The 21936-nt window shown below is 53.2% G+C and overlaps 1 protein-coding gene across 4 annotated transcripts in view; it reads right to left on the reverse strand.

Moving 5' to 3' along the window:
- Positions 1–21936, reverse strand: part of Kirrel1 (kirre like nephrin family adhesion molecule 1) — an 87652-nt gene that overhangs the window by 11900 nt on the left and 53816 nt on the right. For all 4 annotated transcript variants that reach the window (XM_060378529.1, XM_060378527.1, XM_060378526.1 and 1 more), the window contains 3 exons: positions 6152–6316; positions 4337–4486; positions 1321–1478 (listed from right to left, as the gene is read on the reverse strand). In XM_060378529.1, coding sequence (XP_060234512.1) covers positions 1321–1478; positions 4337–4486; positions 6152–6316 — 473 coding nt within the window. The remainder of the gene's footprint in view (positions 1–1320; positions 1479–4336; positions 4487–6151; positions 6317–21936) is intronic.

Consider the following 21936-nt stretch of genomic DNA (forward strand, 5'->3'; position numbering starts at 1 on the left):
GGACAGAGAAGGCAGCGGAAGGATGGCGGAGCAGCTCCGCCTGTGACAGCTTCACTGTATTTGTGGCTACTTTAAAAAGCTTTCTGCACCTCAGAAAACTCAGAGAGACAGGCAATTTCCTCCTCCACCACAGCTTCCCTCAGTATTACCTCTTACAAGAGTGTGGCGATCTGGCTGTGATGACTAGCGCTGGCCTCCTATCCTAACGCCTGTAGGTGCTCATGAGCACTCACCCTTTGTCATGCAGCTTTCTCTGTGCTGAGCTTTCATCCTGGAATTCTCTAAGTTCTTCTTGCACAGCCCAGACCTCGGGCCTCTCTCCTGCCGGAACTTGCACCACTAACAGTTAGACTGTCTTACATTGGGCCCTAAGCATCTGTGCTTCAGTGGTGGCTCTAATGAGTGCAGGGACAGACTCCACAGCTCACACACTCACTGGCTCAGCGACACCCCAAGCCGTTTCCTATATTGTCACCTACCTGGGGACACCACACCATGAACAAGAATAAGGCCTCTCATTCACACAGCCATGCACCCAACCCATGCACGACACAGTGATATTCTGAAGCACAACAGTCTGGTGAACAAGCAAAGGAGAGGAGCAGACAACAAATGGTATTAACAAACCAACTTGTTTGCCTGCCAAGATGTTTTACAACCTGTAATGTCCCCCCATCCCCAACCCCCAGCCCCAGCAGAAAAGTCACAGCTTTTGATGGTAAAGAAGTTAGGCCCCCCTGGGGTCAAATGGTCATTTATCAAATGGCGGCACAGTGGCTAGAAGGAAGAGATTTGCCTGAGGCCACGGAGGCCACTAAGGGCTAAAGCCAGAATCCAGCCTCTCCACACATTCTCTCCCCACTGGGAAGTGTCTCTTGTGGTACCCAGGGCAGGGTGGGTGCACAGACATGCTGGCCACAGCTGGCAGTGTCCCTCAAGTACAAGATCTGATGCCTTGTTGTGTGGTCCCGAGTAAGTGACGTATCCTATCATACCGCCCCCCTCCGAGAATGTGCACGCGACCCCAGCTGCTGCGGCCTTAGGCTGTGCTGAGGGAAGACGGTGCAGCCAGCTTCGGGCACGGACCGCCAGGCACTGACCACTAACTTCCTCCTTTGTAAGTTGGAGGTGACACCTACTTTATGGGCTCTTCCGAGGCTAAGGGGAAAGTGTTCACCACGCACAGTCCCCAGCACACAGGAAATTCTCAGGCAACGGCAAAGCGGACCCGGAAGTCCACCTATCAGTCTTCACGCAGGCCCCTTCGGGAAAGGAGAGGGAACGTGGAGCTGGGTCTAAGAGGGGCAGGCGGGGACTCACCGTGCTGGCCACAGCCCCCTCCTGCTGGCTCCCATCCCGGAACCAGACGATGGTGGCAGCAGGCTTGGCGTTAAAGGCTCGGCACGTGAGGTTGTGGGGGGTGCCCGCCTGCAGCAGAATCACGGGGGCCCCGTCAATCCTTGTGTCCTCTGGAGGAACTGGAGGGGGAGGAGAAAAAAATCAGCTCGGGTGCAGCCAACTGTGCCCCCGGTGGGGGTGTCCTTCCTGGCCGGGCAATGCCGCCGTCCTCCAACTCACGTCACCACGCCCAGTGCTCGCCGGAGGCTTCACCCGCAGGCCTAAGCAGGCAAGCTCTCTCAGCTTGCCCGTGACCCTCTCCCAGCAGCAGCTTTTATCGCCCGGGACTGGACTCAGGGTACTTACTCCAGAGCGGGGGGGGGGGCTAGCTCAAGGTCTTGCATACAGATCGCACCCTGGGAAGGAAGGGTATCTCCTCCTCGGGACTCCTTACATCTACCCCACGCCCCTGCTCCTCTGCCTGGCATGGCCCACAGGTCGCTTTCCCCATAGCAAGCAGGACTGTGCTGGTCTCAAATGCCCCAGAGGCCACAAGGGCCTATGGCGTTGATTCCACCCCTGGCCTCCACTTCAGGGTCCTTGAGCCACGCCCTGCAGACGCTCACCAACTCACTCTGCTTCTGCTGTTTCCTCCACCAGGCATGCCCTCTCTCAGAGCTGCTGTTACTACCCCGTTAGTCCTGGGTGCAGCAAGCGTCACATGACCGCCAGAGGTCCCCCTGCTCTGACTGTAGTCTGCCCAGTGGTCACTATTGCTGATTGCAAAAGAGTCTTCACTGCCTAAAGCTGAACCAGGCCTTTGTCATATCCTTCAGGACCTGAGTTGGCTATACCTATCCGTGTGCCTTTAAGAAATAAGGTGCCTTTTCTACCACGGCCACAGGCCTCTAAATGTTAAGGTGAGCAGATCCTGTGCTCTCCAAGGCCAAAGGCCTTAAGTTTGCTGAGGATGGGTTCTTTTTAAAATAAATAAATAAACAGAATACTTATTTATTCGCTTACTTATTTTAAGATAGAGTCTCACTATGTGGTCTAGGCTGGCACTGAATTCATGAGTCTCCTGCCTTCACTTCCCAAGTGCAGGGATTGGAGGTCTGTGACACTGTATTTATTTATTTCTTCCTATTAACTCTCACACCAGCTGTGTTTATCAACGTGGAGAACAGCAAGCCCACAGGCCTACTGGCCGAATGGGCCATTGATGGGCTAAAGGCAGAAAGAAAGATTTTGATTATGATCCAGTCTACTAGATCTTCAACAGCCAGAAAGGAGCATGGAGTTTTGCTCTCTTCTTTCTGAGAAAGACAAGACAAGGGAGACAGAGAGGAAACTTCTTGAGGGGACCCTTGAGAGAGACGTGGGAGGTTCACAGAGCTGATGGCAGACAGGGCTGTCCCTGGTGTGGGTGAAATGAAGGTCTCCGTGCTGGAGGTGCCGTTGCTGACACAGCTGTCTGTTCAATTTGTACATGTGGAGAGGCAGAGTGGAGAAGGGCTGGAATTTAGATCGATGCCCTTCAAATCCTGGCGCCCTCCTCTGTGGTCACGTGGTCTTGGTGGAGCGCTTACAGGCACTGAGTCTGTTTCTCCACTGGAGACCTAGTGAAGTCCCCTCACGGGGGCTCCGTGTGGTCAGTGAGGCGGTGCACACAGTGTAGTGAAGTGCTGTGTCCCGAGGCCTCTGCCCCGCTAACTGTTCTCTCAGTCCCCCCTTCCTCCTCTTCTCTGCTCCCTGGTACACACAACCCTGCAATGGGGCAGGGTTGTGGATAGAAGAGGAAAGAGAAAGGGACAGAGTCAATTAAAGAGGGAAGAGAGGCTCCGGGTGGAAGGGCCCAAGCCGAGGAGAAAGCATGACATAGACAGAAGCAGTGAGAGCACCGAGCTGTGGGGATCCGCAGACCTGAAGGCAGCCAGCTGCCGCCTTCCCTTTAGTTCTGTGTAGAGGACAGTCCTCCCATCATTCAGATGGCCCAAGGTTTAGTTCTGTGTAGAGGACAGTCCTCCCATTATTCAGATGGCCCAACGTTTGCCATGCCGCATCTACTCTGTCCCCTTTCGGGCTGCTGCTGGGAGCTCAGCTTCCCAGAGACAAGGCTTCAGGCCACTCTAGCTGCAAAAAGGCTCACTCCTGGGCCCAGCCCTCAGGCTTGTTTCTTCTAGCTCTGCCTCCCCACCCCGGACTCCACGATGTTCCAGGGAACATCTAACAAGAGAGAAACACACAGAGGGAAGAAGCAGCCAGGTGGGCTGGGCTGAGGGGAAAAGGTGTGGGGCTCAGGGGAGCGGAGGGTTGGAGAAGAGCAAGGAAAGTTCCCTAAAGAAACCTGACTGCAACTAAACCAGGAAAAGTGTGGGTGCAAGGCTTCTTGGTGCAGGGAGCCCTGTCTTAACAGCTGTGTCTCACAAGGAAGGCCTGGGCTCTTTGTGTGATCCGGGCAGAGGTCAGAGCAAAGGACAGCAAACTCACAGGCACCACAATGCCCAGTAGAGGCTGGCATAGCACAGCCTCCTACTCGGTGACCTGCTTTCAGCCTTGGTTTCTTTGTTTGGTTGGTTTTTTGAGACGGGTTCTCTGTGTAGCCCTGGCTGTCCTGGAACTTGCTTTTAGTTATTTAAAAAGTATAATTTACATTGTGTGTGTGTGCATGCACCTGTTTGCCTATGTGTGCAGCATATTACATGCGGGCCAGAAGGCATTGGAAGCTTTCTTCCACCTAGAGCCGGAGTCACCTGTAAGCCATCGGATGTTGGTGTCAGGTCCTGAACCCAGATCTTCTGCAAAGATAGCAGGTGCATCTAACCACAGAACCATCTTTCTATTCTCATGAACTTAGTCTTTGAAAGTTCATGTAAGGAATTGTTGAGAGAGTCAGAGAGAGAGCAGAGACAGTAGGGGGAAAGGCGAGCAGAGGATAAAGGTTGGGACACTGAAGAGGAACTGGAGAAGGGGAGAAACAGAGCTTGGGTGTCATTACTGAGCACGGTGAGTTTGGCCCTCCGGGAGCGCAGAGCAGCCTCGGTGGCCTGGCACTCGTAGGAGGCGTCATCAGAGAGCTCGGCATCTGTGATCTCCAGGTTGTACTGCCCGGCATCCGCAGAGCCCACGACCCGGTACCGTGGCCAGGCTGCAGGGACAGAAAGGGGAAGACTAGAGTCAGACCCAGTCTAGGGCTTGGACCACCTGTCCTCTACCCAGGACTCATCACCTTCTTAGACCCTCCCCAAAGCAGACCCACAGCTGTTCCAGGCCAGCTCTCCTCCCGTGGCTCTCTCTCCTGGGCACTGCTGGCAGGTGAGACTGAATATCAGACACAGACTCCCTAGTGCTGGGACGATAAAGCAGGAGGGAATGATGAGGGAAGAAGGGAGGGAGAGCGAGAGCAGCAGATGAAATCTCCAGAGCTGTTTGCTGGTAAGTGTCTCTCCTGACACAGCAAAGGAAGAAGAAGCAACCATTGAGAGATGGAGAGGGGAGGGGCATGGCAGAGGCAGGCGTCTACTTCCTGGGCAGTCTGCGTGGCTCACAAGGCCTCCTTCCCATTCACCATGAGAGGAGAATGAGCAAGGTTTGCTGGCTTCCCAAAGGAGAGCCCAGATGAATTTCTACCTCTTTTCAAAGACACAGGCTGTGTCCAGTGTGCCTTGTTCTCAGGCTCCCCGCCCCCGCCCATCTCCCTCCCAGTGTCCCCTCTCTCAGAGGCCATGGATGCCTCTGACAGTGTATCTATTGACCTCAATCTTTCTCATTTTCTCTCTCATTAACAATATATCCATCAAATCCCTCTTTCCATTACAGACTGTGCCGTGCAGGTTTCCTCGGCCTGGACCCATAGCCAATAATCTTACCACCCGCAAGAATAGTAAGTCCAGAAGTTCCCAGCCACTCCCACCATTACCGCGCTTTACAGCCCCCGCTCACAACACACACCCACGAAGCACATGCTGCCACGCGACACAAGCCAAGGGTGCACTTGTGGGACAGACAGGCCGTGACGTTAAACCTGCTCTACAAATCAGCAAGTCAAGGCAGCGAGAGCAAAGCAAAGTGGTGCTCCTCTACTCATCCAGTGGGCAAGCGGGTGTAGCGGGAGGGCCAGGTACCTCGGCTCTACTCTGCCAAGGGGTGCTTCCGAGGGTCTCTGCGCCTGCTTTGGGCTGGTGTTTTCGGCTCTGACTGAATCTTTAGGTTTTTTTCAGCACTGGCTGCATAGCCTGTGCTTATGGAATTATTAAACATGTACTTAGGCTGACGGCCTCTAAGCAGACATGACTGTTTACACAGGGGCCAGAGAAAAGCATGAAGCACTCAAAAGGCAGACAGGGAGAGCAGAAATGCTGTAATTGTATTATAATTTCAAAAATTAGAAAAGGAAAGGCAGACGGCCCCGGTGCACCATCTATGTGGGGTGCACAGGCTAGCCCAGCGCCTCCTGCCCAACCTGTCTGCAGCACCCCATCCTGTCCCCTGATTCTGTCTGTCTAAAGTTCTCCGTGTAGAGATCTGCTTCTCTTGGATCTCCCAGGCTGCCTTTCTTAAGCCAATCCGCAATCCGAGGAGAGCAAGAGTCGCAAGGTAAAAGTGACAGGGCTCAGGAGTGAAGAACAGGACACAGGGAAGGATGGCAGTGAATCCCAGGAATCTAGGCTGAGAGCGGGGAAAGATTTCTGGAGGCTGGGGGGCCGAGAACACACAGGGACCCCTTCTTCCCCTCCTGCTTGGGGGATTAGACTCGAGGCCTTGCCCAGGATGGCCTTCACTCTAACAGAAGCACGTCCCGCCCGCCACTCACCTTTGAGGCCCTGGCCCATGCCTAGAGCCAGCCCGTCCTTGGTCCATTGCACAATCCCAGAGTAGTTGAGGAGCACACAGTGGAGGACAGCCCGCTGCCCAGCCACCACCGTCTGATCCGATGGCTCCTGGCTGAAGCGGGTCTGGGTCCCAGGCAGAGCCAAAGCTGGCAGGAGACAAGAAGAGGAAAAAGCGGGGCTCCATCAAGGCCCTCGGAGGAACTCCACTCCTATCCCGCTCTCCAGCACCATGCTTTCCCACCGGTATCACACGCTGCTTTAGGGCAACCTCCCTTTTGGGGCCCCAGGCACAGGTCTACTCTGGAGGGCTTAGCAATCACAGAGACGGCCTGGCACTACCTGAAGGTCTTTGGATTAGGCCTGACTCAGTTTTGAACACTGAAGTCCAGGGAGCAGCACAGTCCCAAGGACCACCCCTGAGCTAGGGTTAGAGGTCACGCTCTTGCTGCCCAGCTCTTAGGCTGTTATAGCCTCTGCTGCCTCCTCTCGGACCCTCGTGGGTGACACTCCCAGCAAAGGTGAATATTATGCTACAGCCCCTCTCTCCCCAGGCACTGCGGGCCGACAGACGGTCAGCATGAGCACTCGGCACTGCGGGCAGACAGACGGTCAGCATGAGCACTCGGCACTGCGGGCCGACAGACGGTCAGCATGAGCACTCGGTGCACAGACGATTCCGAGGTATACACAAAGCCAGATGGCCTTGGACACACCTGGAACACTGGCCCCGTTCATGTGTTCACCCTGACCCAAGGCTGGGGCACGGGGTGTACACACTGACATAGCTGTGTGCATGCGGCCTCCTGTGTCATGGGAGCTGAGACAGTGCGGACTCTGTTCTGTTCTCCCCCTGGCTCCAGCAGCTACACATGGCTGCCTGGCTGGCAGCTTGGCTGGGAGCATTTGATTAGGGAGCTGCAGAGTAATTGCCTTTAATTGTGGAGCCTAAATGGAGTAGGGAATTGGATTGCGGATTTCTTCTCTCTTGCTTCATCTCTGCCTGGCCCTGGTGGAGGGGCAGGGCTGCCCACTGCGCCCTGGGTGATGTGTGATGTGGGCATTAGCTTCCTGCTCTGGGCTATAGGGAAGGAGAGGAACTGATGAGTGGCCAGCAAAGGGTTAAGCTGGAGGCTTCTTTGCTGAGACTCCAATAGGTCACACCAGGCAATCAAAATAAGCTCTCTTCAAAGCTTAGATTCCTTGCTTACCTTTCCCTCTAGCTCACTGAGTCTTCAGAGTCCCCAACCCTCTAATCCAACTCCTTCCAACCCCCCTCCCTAACCACCCCTCCCTTCATCCAGTGTAGGGCCTCTGCCACTTCCTACTCCAGGATCAAACCCAGGGCACCCCACCACTGAGCAACACCCCCACCCTGAGACCCTAGTCCACCCAGAACCCACTCCTTTCTCTTCTCCAGTCCCATTTATCTGTTCTTTCCAAAGGTGCTCCCAAGTCCTCCTTTCGGGGAAGCCCCCGCCCCAGTGAGCACAGCTCCCCCACCCCAGCCTTGCTGTGGCAGCTCTATCTACAGGGCTCCCGTCCAACGCCATCAGGAGGTAGAAGGCAAGTTGTTGGTGGAAGTGTTTGCTCTGTCTGTTCCACCAGAACGGAACCTCTCTCCTCTTCCTGGGTCTCCTGAAGTCTGGTGGTCAGACTACACACAGGAAGCACAGTTTGCCCTTGGTTAAATGTGACAATGCATCTCTTTGGACCTGCAGGGGGCCAGGAAGTTAGAAAAAGGCCTGCCTCTCTCTCTCTTTCTCTCTTCCTCTCTCTCTCTCTCTCTCTCTCTCTCTCTCTCTCTCTCTCTCTCTCTCTGTGTGTGGCTTCCCAACTCTGCAGACCTGATTCCCCATCCCATCTCTTAAAGAAGAAAAAGACAAGGCTCATCCCTGGCTCCAGAGAAAAGGATGGCAGATGCTGAGCTCCTGGAGGAAGGATTGGTCAGGTGAACAGCCAGTGTTATTAATTCATGCATTTGTACTCATTATTATTCAAATTTATTCATAAGCAGTGCAGCTATTTGCTACAAAGTCTGTACTCCTGGTTCTCTTCCTCGAGGCTCCTCCAGCCTGAGTGAGCAGGACAGTCTGTGAACTTGGGTCAGTCCGGGTTGACACCCGCCACAGCTGTTCTACACGAAGCCTGAATGATGGTCTATTGTTGGCATCTCCAGAGGGCAGTGGGCAGCAGGCTGCACGTTCACTGGCAATGAGAGGTCAAGGCCCTGCAGCAGGATGTCATGGGCTGTACCTGGAGTCAGAGGTCACGGACCTTGCTGGGGTGAGCAGCCCTGGCCCCAGGTTATCCGGTCCTCTATCTGCTCACTGTAAGATGGCAGGTCTGGACCAGACTACTGGAAGACCCTTTCTGCTCAGAGGCTAGGAGAATCAGCTCAGGGGAAGACTGAGGTTTCCACGGTCCCGCTGCAACTCTTCCTGACTAGGGGGCCCTGGCCAAGTTACCCTGCAAGCTGCATTTTCTTACAGGGAACGATGTGGCCACCTCCTGTGCTTCTGTGAACCCAAATGTGGTGAGGTGGATGCTAGGCCTATCACTGTTCTTTGCACCGCCTGCCTACTAAATAGCTGTGACCATTTTTTTTTACCCCAAGTAGTTAGAGAACTAGGGGTACACATTAGGGAGACTTCCGGGAACCTAAGAAAGAGAGACAGAAGGGTGGTGTCTGCTTTTCTGCTGATTTTGATCTTTGCCTTCGTGGAAGTAATTTAATCTAGAAACAGAATGGAAGCAATGACCAGCAGAGTCCACTGAGGAAGGGCACGAGGGGGTCTCGGAATTTGAATCAGTGGAAAAACCACTTTCTGTACCAAAGTCAAGAGCAGCATTCCACATCCCCAAATAGCCCTGCAGCCAGAGCAGTAGAGGAGGGGAAACAGATGCCTGCAGCCAAGACAGGAGGTGAGGGAAAGTGAACTCACACCTAGGAAAACGCTGAGTCTAGTCTAAGTTCTCCAGACTCCTTATAAGCTGGGCAAAGGTCACCTCTCACATCCCGGCACAGGCCCCTGTCACAACCACTCTCTCCTTCTTTGGAGGAGGGGAGGAGCCTCCTCTCCTGGGATGCCTTCGGAGGCTCAGATTACGCAGCATCTATGGACTTCTCTTCCTGCCGTAGAAAGGACCACGCTGCCCAGTCATCTGTCTCAGCATAGCCGAGGGGCGACTTTTTGAGTCTGGACTGTGTCACTCTCAGCCCTGAGAAACATCGCTTGGCACAGGGCCTAGCTGCCGGGCACACGAGTGTGTTCTAAGTAAGTCTGTTAGTGTATGGAATTTCAGAAGCAAACACCCAAGTCCAACCTCATGAAACTTCCTCAGGAAAAAGGCAGGACACTTCTCCCCCGTGTGCCTGGGCACCATCCAAGTGAGACCAACACTGGCAGGATGTGGCGCGGACAGGGCTCTCTCCCGAGAGAAGGCACTCTGAGGAACATGGGGCAGAGCTGGGAAGGATAAGCGGATAGTCTGGAGAGCCGCTGCTGCTGCTGAGGGGGAGCTCGTGGGCGCGGAGGGCAGAGGTGTCCCGAAGGTGCATGTCAGCGCCCTAGAGCATGTGGCCTGGCGAGCAGCTCAGCACTCCTCCGAGGTCCTGGGCCCCAGCTTCCGGCTGAGCCGGTACAGCCTGCACGGAGCTGGGGGGGAACCACAGCCCCATCTGTGTGCCGGGCTCAACGTCCAAGAACAGAACCCAGCGCAGCAATGCAGAGAGAGAAGCAGAGAGGGCCTCACACCCAGGTGAGCACAGACCAGCTCCTGCTAGATGCAATCAACAGCATCACGCTCCCATGGCGTTTGGGAGTGAACGCCCACTCTGCTCCCTCCCAATCTTCAGACTCCCTACAGATGAGGGGAAGCAGCCGCAATGAGCAGAGAGCAACACACACACACACACACACACACACACACACACAGAGGCAAACACTTGAGGCGACATTAACAGAAGTCCTGAGACCAGCACTGAGAAACAGCCAAAACCAGACATCCACAGAAGCGAGGAGCCACGGAACCAGGAAGGAAGGGCCCTTAAGACAAAGATGTTTGAGGATTCATAAAGGGGCCAAGGGAGAGAGGGGGCCGGAGGGCAGCCACAGAGGGAAGCTCAGCCCAGCCTCTTCTTCAGAAGGCGGCACCTAGTCGGTGCCCACTGTCTGAGCAACCATTTGTCTCCCACCTACAGGGACTTCAGGAGGACTTCAGCTCGCTTCTCCCTCAGGGCGGCAGCAAACGGGGGTACAGCAGAGCTGGGGAGGTGAGGAAGAACGGGGTACAGCAGAGCTGGGGAGGTGAGGAAGAACAGCAGAGCCGGGGAGGTGAGGGCAGCAGAGGCCTGGTGGAACCTCCCGAGCCCCGCACGATGCTCTAATGAGGTGTGAGCCCACCCTGCACACCCCGGTGCCTCGTCCCAGACCCCCTTCCTTCCGAGTTAACCACCAAGCCTCGCTAGACACAAGAGCCTCACTCAGAAGACTCCTCACTCTCTCACAGAGTTGTCTGAGCTTCTGAGTTGAGCACACAGCCCAACCTGCCGAGGACTGAAATCACTCACATGTCTCCCTGCTCTCCCGGGAGCCTCTGAGAACACAGACTTTGCTTTACCTTTTTTTGTTGTTCGTTCAGTCCTAGCAACGCTCCATACTAACAAACACCTCCAACTATGAGGCGATGATTGTGTGCCACGCGGATGCCTTACGGACGCCGTCCCTAGCGTCACAACCTGCTGCACGGCGGTAGTTGTCACTGCATTTTAAAGGAAGGAGACTGAGAGTCTCGGCACCTGTCACACTCTAGGAAGATCCAGTCCTGCGGAGGATTTGGGTTTAGGTCTGAGGAAGAGCGCCCGGCAGCCTTGAGTTCAGCCCTGTCCTTTCTGACCTCTGCCTGTGTGCTTAGACGCCGTCTCCACTGTGTTCCCTCTGGATGGGCAGGGGTTCTCAGGGCTGGGCTTAGCCTGTGGTGCTTGCTTGGCTACTGTCAGCACAGGAGAAGCCTGATGTAAACACAGGAAGGGAACAGTGAGTGTTCCAGAGCATCTCTCCCGAGCCCAGGGACTTTCAGGGACAAACAAAATAGCAGTCTTTAAGCCAGCAATGGCTGCCAGCAATGGCCACAAATGACTAGCTGCTGTTCCCAGACCCACTGGTGCTGCTTTACCAAGCTCCAGGACACCCAAGCCCAAGGACACTGGGGTAGTTCCTGCTCTGGTAAGAATCCACGCCAAGAAGCTTCCCTCTGCCACACAAATGTTAAAGTTGGGACAAAGCAAGCCACCAAGAGACCTGGCTTCCCTTGGCTGCTGTCTTCTGGGGACCTCCTAGGCCAGACACTGATCCCCTGGCCTCCACACGCCTTCTTGATGCTATCCTTTCATTTAGGTCGCTATTTCCCCTTCCTCATGACCTGGGGCTGTCCTTTAGCTCCTTCCTCCACTATAATTACAGCACTAAGGGCCAGGCCAGTGTTCGCTTATGAACAAATTTCCATTCTCCTTTTCTGCTGAGCCTAGCAGGGACAAAGAGGTCAAAGCTCTTTTTTGTTGTGGGCATTGAACTCAAGTACTCATGCATGCTAGGCAAAGCTCTACCACTGAACTACATCCCTGGCCCTCAAACACTATTTTTTGATAGAGAAGTGGGAACTGGCTCCTAGACCCACAATCCAACGGACACGTTTGTAACTTCTCACAGGGATAAACTTCTTCTGGTCATGCACAGAAAGGAGCAAGCGCCCATGTTTGTTCTCCCGCCCACATGAACTCCCCCTCTGCACCCTCGTCTATGAGCACACATCTGTCTGTGCCCACGGGCACCAGTCTGCTCCGTGCTCTGGAGCACGCGCGCCCTGGTGGCCATGTTCCCAAAGCCTGGCAGAACCAGGAGAGAGAGTGGGGCCAGGCACGTGGAAGCCAGGGAGCGAAGCATCAGGAGGGAGGGATGTGGAGGCTGAGCCCTGTCTCCCTGGACTCATCAAAGAGCAGTAATGAACCCCTGGGCCGAAGCAGCCCCGAGCTTCAGCACTCCGGGCGGCTGCCGTTCAAAGGAAAGCCTTTGATTCACACTGACAGCTCTCAGATGGAACTAAAGCTCTCCACTCTGCTATCCCTCCCTCTCCTGCCTTCCCTCTCCTCATCCTGACTGGACTTCCTTCCCCACCCCAGTCATTCACTCAGCCCAAGCACCACAGAGCCTTTCACGGTGGATTCCCTAAGAAAAGAGGATTTTCAAGTTTTCGCTGGGATGGGCCAGCGAAGAACGAAGGTGAAGAGAAAGATCTGTACTTCTGAGGAAGAAGGAGGAAGGTCATAGACAAGGCTGAGGCAGGTCAGAGTAAGGACAGATAACGGAAAAGAGCAGAAAGCCCGGTCAGACACCCTGAGGCAGACTCAGACTGGAAGTCCTAGGAAAGGGGCTCTGTGTCAACTCAGCTGAGCGGGAAGGAAGAATCTGGGTCTGTTGCTTCTGCTCTGTGCTGAGCTCCGCCCTGCATCCGAAGATGTTAGATGAAGTGAGTGCCTTGAGGAGCTATGGCCTCCTCCTCTAACAGATGAAGGCTTCACTTGGGAGTCAGAGAACTTATAGACAGGTGCTATGTGTAGACAGTGGTGAGCACGAATAACAGACCACACCCCAGCCTCATGTCCAAATACTCAAGACTGCCGCAACCATTCTGCCCCCAGAGGCCCCAGCCTCACCTCACCCTCCGAGTGCAAAAACTCAGGAGCCTCAAAGACCCTCTTCCACCTTCCTCTTTCCAGGTCCCTCTCCTTCACCACAAGCCGTGTGGCCACAGAACGCCAATGTCCATCTCCAAAACTGGGGGCAGAGACAACAGCCAAAGGGAACCTTTTCCAGGCACCAGATGGGATTTTGCAAATGGCCACAGCCTGGCCTGTTTCCATGCACTGGAGCAGACTACAGAGGCCGGCTGTATTTACACTGATGGGAAAGAAGGTTTATGGGTCTGGACCATATCACTGTCCCAAAAGGACAGGAAGAGAGCCCTGAAGTATAAGGGCAGGAGGGGGTGAGGGGCAGGCTCCATGCACTTTTGCCAGGGAGAGGCAGACGACCATGGACCCCACGCTGGAGAGTTGTGGCTCTTGGCGGATCTGATCTCGGCTTTGTCACCAACCTGGACCAACCCACTGCTCTGGGCAACAGCTTCTTCAGGTGTAACAGGGAGGGCTGAGTAATTTGGCTGTAGGAGCCTCTTGACTGAGGTTCTAACCGTCTATCACAGACCCCCAACCCCATTTGCCTAAGGCTTAGCCAAGCCTTGAGGACACGCCCACTCACCTTTTGACTATAGGGAGTGGCCTATGCACGTGTTTCCTGCCCAGCAGAGTGCATGGACAGCTGTGTGGTTGTGAGAACAGGACAGTGGCAGAGAAGACCCAGATGGGGTGCCCCACCAGGAGGCAGAGGCATTCCTTGTTTTCCTCAGTGAGGAAGTCCCACGCATCCCTTCCAACAGTGAATCAATAGAGGAGAGAGAATAGGCAAGCATGGGGCTCTGAGGCCATTTGCCAGTCTGGGCCAACTCACAGGGCCACTGCTCTTCAAATGAAAAGGGCTGGCAGCTGTGGCTAGAAACAGTCCCACCTGTCCCATTTTGGCTTCCAGCCCCTAGGTACCTGGGCCAGCCCTGATCTGACAGCTCTATGCAAATATGGCCTGGCAGGGGGCCATGACAATGTTTTATAGAAAGTACAATGGTACAGTGAGCCAAGCGGGGCTGGCTGGCGCAGGAAGAGCGGCAGCCGCAGAAAGCAGGTAGCAGGGCTCAGTGTCTGCTTCTCTCACAAATAAAAACATAAACAGAAACAAAACCATCCCTGAATTTCCATTTGGCTCCTGTGGGCAAGGAAAGGGAGAGGAGGCAGGCAGCAAGGGCCCAGCTCAGACAGGAGACAGGAGAAGGAGAGAGTGGGAGAGCTAGAACAGAGACAGAGAAACAGGAGATGGGGCAGGTAGGCAGAGAAGGCAGGAGTTGGGATGCCACACTTAGGGCTGCCAGTTAGTTGGTTGGTTGGTAGAGTGCTTGATGGGATACACGAAAGCCAGGGCTCTGTTCCCACATAAAAGCTAGTATGGAGTACATGTCTGCACTCCTAGAATTCAGGAGATAGAGGAAGGACAACCAGGATCTCAAGGCCAGCATCAGCTACATAACAAGCTGAGGCTAGCGTGGGCTACATGAGGAAAAAAAATTAACATCAGGTAAAAAGGGAAGAATTGAGCTGAAGCGACACTGCGTCACAAAAGAAAAAAAAACATAAGGACAGAAAAGGGCAAGGGAGAAAAATAAATCAGAAATAGAACCCTGAACATGCAGAGCCCTTGGGGTGGATCCAGTGGATCCAGAAATAAAAAGCTCAGGTCCCCGAGGCCATCTGCTAGGAAAAAAAAAAAAAAAAAAAAAGAAAGGGCACTGGTAAAATCCAGCCCAAACCCCTTTATTTTATTTTGAAGAAATAAACAGACAGAGGGTGTGGGAATCATGGCATAGGGGAAAAACCTCCAAATCCCCTGTGGCTTAGGAGCTGGCCTCCCAGTGACAGAGTCCTCTTTCTAGAGCTGGTGTGTGCTGTCCCCACGCTAACAGAACTGCGAGATGAGGGTGGACAGCCACATTGGAAGGTGCTCAAGTAAGGACAACTGGCAGATTAAACAATGTGAAGAGAGTCTCCAGAACACAGCACCGAAGACTATCGGAGGGAAGAAAGCAGAGAGAAGGCAGTGGCAGAGAGACTGTAAGGCTGAAACTAGAGAAGAGCAGAGACGGGAGCCAAAGGTGAAGACAGAGGCACGAAGGAAGATCGCACAGGTCACCACCCCATTCTCATCTGAAGGTTTTGATGTTCTAGGTCAAAGAAAAGGAGTGAGACTTTTGAGATTTGGAGTGATTCAGATCCTTTTGAGAGGATTATACAAGGAGAGGAGGGAGAGAGGCAGGTCATATCTGAGGCAGTTCAGTAAGGCCCTGTCTGTCAGGGTCCAAAGCTGGCACCTTCTACAAGGGTATGCAGGAGGCTCAGCCTCACTCTCCAGTCAGTTATACCTCGTTTCCTGCCCTCCTGCCCCTGCCTTGGCACACACACACACACACACACACACACACTCTCCCGGTTCTATCCCATGGTCCCTCTTCCATGGAGGCTGTTACCTCCAGCACACAGGCCATCAAGTAATGGTTCTGCCCTGAAAGCCATCCTCAAGAAGCAATGCAGGCTAGGTAGGTCCCTCCAAGGAGAGTTTCTGGAACTTTTAGCAATACCCTCTAGAGTCAAACAGTCTCAATTCAGAGACCCAGAAAGGTCTAGACAACAATAAGTTCTTTTCCTGTGCACTGAAAAAGCCAGGAGAAAATGCATGCCTCAGGCTGACACTCCCTGCCTCTGAGTTTAATGAGATTCATTACATGCCCCACTCCCTGACCCTGCCTCCCAGCAGAGCCAGGGTAAACATCCATCTCCTAGAATCTGCAAGCCATCATTACAGATGCCCTTTGCAAGTGTCTCTAGACCTTTTACAGCAGCGGCTCTCAACCTGTTGGTCACGGCCATCGGAAAACACGTATTTCTGAGGGTTTGAGGAACCCTCCAACATGAATTTATTTTTGTTGCCACTTCAAAACTGTAATTTTTCTCCTGAGCAGTGTCTCAGTTCTAAGACCATTGGAGTTGTATGTTTTCTGGTGGTTGTGACCCATGGCTTGAAAACTGCTATTTTAGAGGGACCGTCTGGGTCTCTGGACAGGGTCGACCGATATGGGAGGGCGTGAGTCTTAGTGGGGAGCTTCTGGCTCTTCACCTGAGCTGCTCTGGAAGGTTGAGGCCCTGTGCGCTGTGCGAGCCCACACCTGGGTGTGTTCCAGGACTCCATGACGGTACTTCTGCACAGAACACAGCAACCACTGTTGACCCGGGAAGCAGAGCATGCTATTTGCAGGAGAACTTTCTGAATTCTTTTCTCTTTCTTTGGAGACAAGGTCTCACTCAGCTTCCCAGGAAAGCCTTGAACTTTCAGTGCCTGCTTCAAGCCCAGGAAGTTGGGATTTCGGACCTGTGCTATCACCAGCACCACAGCAAACTTCTAAAAGTGTATAGCATCGTCCTGTGTGACTAGAGGTGTCCATGATGAAGCAAGATGGCCACCTCTCGCCAGTGTGCTGACAACTCTGGGTTTATTTGTGATCTCTGTTTTCTGCTTGTTTCTTTTTTCTTTAGATATACAGACACCCATCAAATAATCAATCCATGATAGTTCAATCGAAGTAGATTTGAAATCTCTAAGAGGGAAGTCGAGATAAAGTGTAGGATAGACCCTCAGTCCCTGGCAACTAATCTAACTAGAAGACTTCAACATAAGGGTGTTGGGCCTTGAACATAATCAAGTTTCACCTCAACTTAGACCCATGTCTATTCTGTATTTTGTTCTGGGTTTGTGTTCAGAGGACAAGATAGAAAACAGCTTAGTATAACAAATATTATTCCTCTTCTGAAAATACTAGCCTTGCATACCATGGATTCTCAGTAAGTGTATATTCAGTTATCGTCATTAATATTATCTCAATTAAATATACATTTATCCATAAAGCAAGTGCTTACTGAGTGCCTACTATCTACCAGGCATTGTCCTGGAGTCTGCATGCAAAGACAACCTTGGTAGACCCGCCCTCACACCCTAGCACCCCTGGTAGACCCGCCCTCACACCCTAGCACCCCTGGTAGACCCGCCCTCACACCCTAGCACCCCTGGTAGACCCGCCCTCACACCCTAGCACCCCTGGTAGACCCGCCCTCACACCCTAGCATCCCTGGTAGACCCGCCCTCACACCCTAGCATCCCTGCCATCCAAGCATGACAGCACACAGGAGAGAATGGAGGAAAGGGCCTGGGGCTATGGGAGAATCCTAAACAACTGTTGAGCATCTGTGCTGGACGTTGAGGGAGGTGCAGGAGTTGCCCTGAGCAGCAAGGAGAGAAGGAGAACGACGTGTCCTCAGAGGGCAGACGGCATGGGCAGGTGGGAATGCGCGTGCACCAGGCTCCTAGAAATAGCTTAGCCTGGCTACTGTGTCCTAGAGGCCTTGGAATGGGCATGCTAGAGAACTGGCAGGTTGTCCTCGCTCTCACGTCCTACAGGGGAGCTGGATGAGGTGACAGCCAGGGAAGGTTGAAAAGTCAGTGTGGCCCGTGTCACGCCAGACAGTGGGAACTAAGCAGTGGGGAGACGTGAGCTGGGTGGGGGGGTGCGGTGGACCTGCTCTCGGCACTAATGTCTTAGCGGATGAGTACGGAATGGATAACTATCTTCTCCGGAGCAAGGCTCATCTTGTTAGGCCTACTAGCTGGAGCTGGAGCCCCTCTCTGTAGACATACAGATTGGACAGAGACGGCCCTGCCCGGCACACGGCGGACACTCAATAAATACACATATGCTGGTCAGGATGGCATTACACTTCCAAGAAGAGGAGTTCAGCAGCCAGAGAGCTGGGGGGGGGGGCATTTCAGACAAGGGGACGACATGAGCCAAGATGGGGAGCTATAAGGAAAGGGGAAAGTTGGGAGTGCCCAGGTTCGGGGCACATAAGAGAACTGAAATCAAGATCAGGCATCTTTAAACATTTAACACCGTCTCTTTCTTAGTATCTACTCTCTAAACACTTCCGTGCTGTTGAAGGAAAATGGAGGGAGGGAGGAAAGAAGTGAGAGAGGAAGGAGGGAGGGAAGGAAGGAGGGAGGGAGGGAAGGAGGAAAGGAGGAAGGGAGGGAAGGAAGGAGGGAGGGAAGGAAGGAAGGAGAAAGGGAGGGAAGGAAAGAAGGAAGGAGGGAGGAAGGGAGGGAAGGAGGGAGGAAGGAAGAAAGAAAGGGAGGGAGGGAGGGAGGGAGGGAAGGAAGGAGGGAAGGAAGGAGGGAGGAAGGAAGAAAGGAGGAAGGGAGGGAAGGAAAGAAGGAAGGAGGGAGGAAGGGAGGGAAGGAGGGAGGAAGGAAGAAAGAAGGGAAGGAGGGAAGTCCTGGCATTCCTTCGCACCTATATTCCTTAGAAGTGATGGTTTCATGCTACCTGTTCCTAGCTGGAAGAACAGGGTTCCTCAAGAGGTGTGCCTTAAGTGGCTGAAGAAGGAGATGGCAGGACAGTTTCTTACCGTGAGCGAGGCACTGAGAATGGATGGGAGCGTGTGCTGAAGGATCAAGCAGAGGAGCAAAGGCACATTGATACAGCAGAAACAGCGACTTCCAAGACTTGAGAAACGAAAGGGGGGAACTCACAGGAGAAACTGGGGGAGACCAGCTCCGCCCCCTGGTATGGTGAAAACGCAAGCTAAATAAAGACAGAAGGGTCCCGTGTGTGTGTGTGTGTGTGTGTGTGTGTGTGTGTGTGTGTGAAGATGTAGACATGTAAGGCTCTGGGACTCCGAGGGGCAGTGATGAGGAGGAGGAAGAGAATAGAGGGCAAACGGGTCGTCCCAGAGACTCTAAGCAGATTAAAAAGAAGAGGTAAGGGTCAGAGGGGCAACGCCAGGAATGCAGACACCCTTCGGGGAAGCAGAGGAGGAGAGGAGAAGGGGAAAGGGCTGAGAGCTAGGAGGGGTAACAGATGGTCACTGTCATTAAAAGGATTTCAGTAAGTCCCGCAAGCCTCAGGCAGCACAGACAAGCTTGAGTAAGCACCGGGAGAAAAGAATTAAGCAGAGCTTTGGGAGAAGGAGCACACACAGAAACCGCATCAATGCCACCATTACGGCTGCATATTCCTGCTCCAGTCTCTCCCCCCAGCCCAGCCTCAAGCTAGCACGAATTTATCTCAAACCAATCGCAGCCATCACCCTAACCCCAAATCTTAAGTAGAATATGTTTGTCTCGAAGGCAACATATCTCAAGACACCTCAGTGCCAGGGCCGGCTCGAGTGGTCACTGACGTCCCAAGCCACAGCTTCATTCTTACAAGACCAGCGTGGAGATTGGCCCCTTTCAGTCTCGGTGCCCTTCCTGAGCAGCAGACAACCCCAGACTCCAGAATCTCTAACTGTTCCCTCTAATTTTACTGCAACAAATTCCACCCCATATATTTTTTTTTTCTGCCTGCACATCCCCTGGTGGGACACTCTAAATTCACAGAGGTTGTTAAATACAGAGAAAAAGAGAAGGTGTCAGCGTAACCTGGAGGCCACATTGGAAACGAGGCTAATTCGGATATTCACTGTTCCAGTGGTTTGGTTCTAACAACTGGGAGTAAAGAGAGGTCTGGGGAATCTGCCACAAGGATGTGAGGCTCAGGACAAAGGAATCCGATGCTAAAGTGATAGCACTAGATTTCGTAGGCAGCAGGCAAGTCAGGACAGACAGTTGACTTGGCAGAGCCTCGGTCTCCTGCCTGGAACCCCTTTCCAGCCCTGTGCCTTACAAGGTGGCAGCCGGGAGGCTGTGACGGGTGCTGCTGGGAGCTTCTCCCTCTGATCTCTGCTCCTCCCACTGACTGTTCCAGCAAGGCTCTCAACATCCCAGGAGCTGCTGTGGCCCCTGGAAAAGGAGGTACGCATTCCGTCTGGCTCTTGCCACAGCCAGATCTGATTACTGGGATCCCTGACAGATGTGCGAGGTTTGGGCCCTTAGCTTGCGGGATGAGGTGATGGAGTTAACTGTGCTTCTTTCTCTAGGGGAGAGGCATCAGTTTTCAGATGACATCTGGAGCATGCATTCACGAGTGATGTCTCCCTAACAAGATTTCAGGGAGACTGAAGATAAAAATCACACCTGGCTTCCATCAGTCCCTTTGCTTTTTCCTTTATACCAATGATGCTTTTGCCTGCATGTGGCTATGCACCATGTCCTTATAGTGCCCGAGGAAGCCAGAAGAGGGCGTCAGATTCCCTGAGACTAGGTTAAGAACAGTTGTTAGGCAACACGTGGGTGCTGGGAATAGAACCCTGGTCTCTGAAAGAGCAGCCATAGTCTTAACCACTGAGCCAGCTCTCTAGCTCCCACTGTTTCCTGATCTAAACTGCTTTGAACTCAGAGCATCAGCTCTGAGTCTGGAAGCAGGCAGGGTCAAAAGCCACGCCAGGACCTCCAGCCCTGGGTAAGACCTAGTCTCTGGCCAGCTGGCAATGCCTGTGAGGAGCACTTCAAAGAGGCATGAGGAACAGGTGCTCCTGCTCTTGGCTAAGGCTTCTAGGCATTTCTCAGTGACAGAGGTGGGCCTTGGAAGCCTAGGGCAGGACAGGAAGGCAAGGGGGAAAGAGAGAAAGTTCAGAATAATAATGATTTGATAAATTCATAATAATAATAAAGGATTTTTGATAATAGTGTCACCTGAAAAGTATTAGAACAAAAGCAACCCACTGGGAAACCTTATTCAAGGAACTGTCTTCCTGGGAGGTGAAAGGAGTCAATAGGGTTGAGGGCAAGAAAAAGGACCTCAGGGTACAAACCCCGAAATCAGCAAGCCCCACAAAGTGCAAACAGCTACAGAGCCTTAGGTCTCGCTCAATGCCACCAACATAGCTAAAGACAGGGCAGCACTCTATGAAGAACGTAAAGAGGACAGCCGAGACATCCCTCCCGAAAGACAACTGCCCAACCTGCCCTGTGAGTCAACGAGCTGGAAAGCAGACACGACTTATCAAGGACTTCTCTTTACCTGGTAACTCGCTGAGGAAATGTTTAAAGTAGCCACCATCACCACAACAGATGAGAGTAAGCCCCTGGTGACCGGCAGCCCTGACAGCACTGCGGTCCTGAACTGTTACTGCCAAAGGCAGGACTCCTAGAAACCCAGACTGACTACAAATTAGTATGAGTGTGCTTACAAACACAGAATGACCGTGGGCCTGCGTGGGCGGGGCAGCTATTTCCGAGAGGGCAGTGTGGGAGACCTTGTCACCACTGGAGCAGCTAGCTTTCGGAAGGAAGCAGGGGGGAAACTGGAGTAGCCATCGTCACTCCTCTGTGCCTTCTCTCTTCCCCAGCTCACTCTGGTCTTTGGACACAGGAAGTGTGGTGGCTGAGAAAAGTTCTGGGTCTCAGGTCAGAGGCTACAGGCTTAGGGGTGCTGAGAAGGACAGCATGACCAGGCTAAGTCTCTTTTCTGTGTCCACAGAAATGAGCTGGTTTCACTGGAGCCTACAACCCACAGGGAGATCTCCTGACCCCGAACAGAGGGGAATAGGAGCGGCTGGCTCAGCCACCTTCACTTAGGCCACAGCTTCTCCTCCTCCAAGAGAGACCACAAAGGCCAGCAGGCTCTTCTGCATCCAGACCCCAGCCACCAAGAGGCGCTTACCATGGGCTTGATGATTAAATGAGAAATGCTTGGCGCTTTCCAGGAGAAGATAATTAAGGAGAACACAAGTTGGAAAAAGAAAATTGGGGGGGGGAGGACGTAGTTCATATTCTATAAGAAGGCCAAGACTTAATAAGTTCCCCACTGTTTCAGAAGGAGAAACTAAGGCACCAAATCTCGGCCTGTGTTTGAGATAAGGAGTCAGTCCCCCAGCGCCTAACCCAGCTGGGCTCACTGCTCACCCAGCTGCTCTGGGAGATGCGAAGTGCTATCTAAACATGGTGCATTGTAAACACTTTGGAAATCGTATTTCACAGCTGCCCGCCTGGAGCTGGAAGATGAATTCCTCCTCCTGCTCTCTGGCAGGAGAATTATCCTTGGAGCCAAACATGGCAGCAATGATATGTGAGTGGGGCCAAGACAGAGTAGGCCAGGGTGGAAGAAGCCTCGTCAGGAT

The sequence above is a fragment of the Meriones unguiculatus genome, chromosome 2 (assembly GCF_030254825.1).
Source record: "Meriones unguiculatus strain TT.TT164.6M chromosome 2, Bangor_MerUng_6.1, whole genome shotgun sequence".
In the NCBI taxonomy this organism is placed as follows: domain Eukaryota; kingdom Metazoa; phylum Chordata; class Mammalia; order Rodentia; family Muridae; genus Meriones; species Meriones unguiculatus.